Genomic DNA, 2,552 nt, shown 5'->3' with positions numbered 1-2,552 from the left:
TTGCAGGATAGTTGCATCCGCCAAAGAATAAACATTACGTTGGCAAAAAATGAGGACCATCTTTGGTACACGTTAAGTTAGATCTGCATCACAATCACATAATCCCTAATGTTTCACTTCCTGACTTTTCTGTAGCGCAAGTAGAAATCAGACATGAACAAAGTTGGTACGAGTTACTGCGGTAAGTTTCTTATAACATGTTGGCCAAAAGGAACAGATCTTGTTACTATCAACTAATTAAGGATCCCCAGACCCCAAGTTTCAGGATGCATGAAACTGATAAGATAGTTTGACAAGATGTTTCAAAGAGAATCAAAATGTCCGGAGGAAAAAAACCTCCTTCCCAGCTAGCATAAGGAAAGACGAATGATAGGCAATTGTGATATAAAAGAACTTGTACAGAACTCCAACCGGAGAACAAGAAAACCACTTCTTCTGCAGCAAAAGTATGCAGCACCATGTCGGCACTCGTCCTTGAGGATGCAATTGCCATGACAGCCATCTGAAGCCCTTTCATCACAGGGTAATTCTGTTTCATGTAAATAAGAAAAAGAATAGTTAACAGAACTGGAAGAGGGCAGGAGGTTACTAAACTTGCATATAAATAATTGGCAATATTTGATGGAAAACATAATATTTGTTGCAAAAGAATTAAATGACTGACTATCCCAGAAAGACATATTTCCTTGTAATTTTTAGTATTCCATTATAAACAAACAACTGGTCAAATGTCAAGAGATTGATACCACAAGCAAGAGCAAAATCATAATAATGATATAGAATAGGAAAACATGCATAAGCTCAAGGATGCTGCTTGTGTAATATAAGATCGAGAATTAGAACTCACATATAAGCAATAGCATTCTTCAGCATGTAGACAGAATACTTGTTCAAATATGCAGCATCATTCTGAAAATAATAAACGGCCGCATACATAATAGCTTGAAGTTCATAGTTAAAAGCATCAAACAAGTGATAACCAAGGAAATGAAGAAACGGAATAATAAGGTTGTGCAATGAAACTGTACCACTTCATACTGTCCTGGATGACAGTGATGGAGGGAAGCTGGTATATATTGACCTGCTTGTAACGTCAGATAGCTCACACACCCTCTCAAGCTGAAATGTCTTGACATCTAATGAGAGACCTTCAGAGTGGTCTGTCCCAAAATCTAACCTTAGGAGGAGCAAGTACCTCTCGGTTGAAGCAACAATAGAATGATTGCCCGAACCCAAGGGGATTATCTTCTCCAACTGCCACTGATTGTTACTCCCATCTGTGTTTTGCCTAACCATATAACGAAGTTGTGATGCTGCATCATTAATTGAGAAAGTGAGCAATCCAAGCCTGCCTTCCCCTGCCTCCACGATACCAACCTGGAACCCTCTCCATCTTCCAGGTGGATAATCAGCAACGGAGAACTCCATTGTCATGGTGTCAAGCATGAGCATAGCTTCCCCCGGACGATTCTTCAGCCCAAATTCTATCCCATTCGTCATCGGCCAGTACAAACATCCGTAGGCATAATGACTACGGTAGAACAAACGGTATTTCAAAGATACAATTGGCATGCCGCAGACTAACAAATCGCTCCAAGCCTTTGATGCAATGGATTGCCACTGCCCCGTGGTTGAAGAATAGAAAAATGCCACCACCTTGGTCTTGCACTGTGCCATCCAGATTACACGAAATGAAGTTTCGTACTCTTCCTTGTCCACTTCCTTGCCGGGAGGAACGAGGATGACCTCACAGCTGCGCTGGTAAGTCAGATGGAGTGCGTCCCTCACCGACGCGGCTAGGTCGTCATGGATCGGTGGAAATAGGTGGTATCGCCGGTGTAACGGGTCACACACCACGAGCTCCGGGAAGAGGACTGAACCATAGTCTCTCTTGTGGCCTCGGTCGAGGAGGACGCGGCCGTCGCGAATGCTGCGGACGCACCAGCAGCCGGGGTCTGGGAGCAGCGTGTAGGGGGTGGGGCTAGGGAGGAAGGAGAAGGTGAAGTCAGCAGCGCGGGCGACTGCACTGGCTATGGGCGCGGTGGTGTGAGGAGGGAGCGCGGGGCGGAAGCCGTGCCAGTCCATGAAGCCGATGAAAGAGGGAGAGTGTTCCTTACGGAAGCGGCGGAGGAAGGAGTTGCCGGTGGCGATCTGGCGGAAGGGGACGCAGGCGGCGGAGGCGTGGACGAGGTCGGCTGGGGTGGGTAGCCGGAGGAAGATCTCCTCCAGGAGGACGGCCAGGCGGTCGTCTGTGATGGAAGTGCACGGCGCGGCCATCTTCCGGCCGGTCGACGGAAGGGGTTGCGGCTGGCGGACGGGCAGGCCGGCAGGGAGATGGATTGGCCGGAGGTGTTGGGAGCGGCGGATACTAGTAGTAGTAGTAGGATAGATCTGAAGTTATTTTTCGAAGCTTGGCACCGGGAGGTTTGCTGTTTGTCTTAACTTTGTTTTGTGAGCTAGCAGTTGTCATGTATTTCCCTCTGTCCGAGTTTATGTTTTTTTTTATATGAGTGAAAACTTGTACTCCCTTCCAATTTACTTGCGGTAACTGT

General features: G+C 46.8%; 1 protein-coding gene across 2 annotated transcripts; it reads right to left on the bottom strand.

Annotated features, from left to right (window-relative positions):
* Positions 1 to 207: 207 nt before the first annotated feature.
* LOC123162608 (uncharacterized) lies at positions 208 to 2,319 on the bottom strand. Of its 2 annotated transcripts, XR_006481361.1 has the most exons (3): positions 1,029 to 2,319; positions 848 to 909; positions 208 to 529 (listed from the first exon to the last, which is right to left on the bottom strand). XR_006481361.1 is itself a non-coding variant. In XM_044580376.1 (2 exons), exon 1 carries the CDS (start codon positions 2,275 to 2,277, stop codon positions 1,033 to 1,035), a length of 1,245 nt encoding a protein of 414 aa, XP_044436311.1. In that variant the 5' UTR covers positions 2,278 to 2,319; the 3' UTR covers positions 208 to 529; positions 1,029 to 1,032. The 2 variants fall into 2 exon arrangements, 1 of the variants encoding a protein (XP_044436311.1); XM_044580376.1 differs by lacking the exon at positions 848 to 909.
* Between the last annotated feature and the right edge of the window lie 233 nt (positions 2,320 to 2,552).

This window comes from Triticum aestivum, chromosome 7B (assembly GCF_018294505.1).
Source record: "Triticum aestivum cultivar Chinese Spring chromosome 7B, IWGSC CS RefSeq v2.1, whole genome shotgun sequence".
Taxonomy (NCBI): domain Eukaryota; kingdom Viridiplantae; phylum Streptophyta; class Magnoliopsida; order Poales; family Poaceae; genus Triticum; species Triticum aestivum.
The sequence above is the reverse complement of the archived record's forward strand: the minus strand, read 5'-3'. Positions and strand labels throughout refer to the sequence as shown.

Bases quoted from the DNA above. Each gene is read 5' to 3' on its own strand.
- LOC123162608 (XM_044580376.1), bottom strand. From the start codon at position 2,277: ATGGCCGCGCCGTGCACTTCCATCACAGACGACCGCCTGGCCGTCCTC.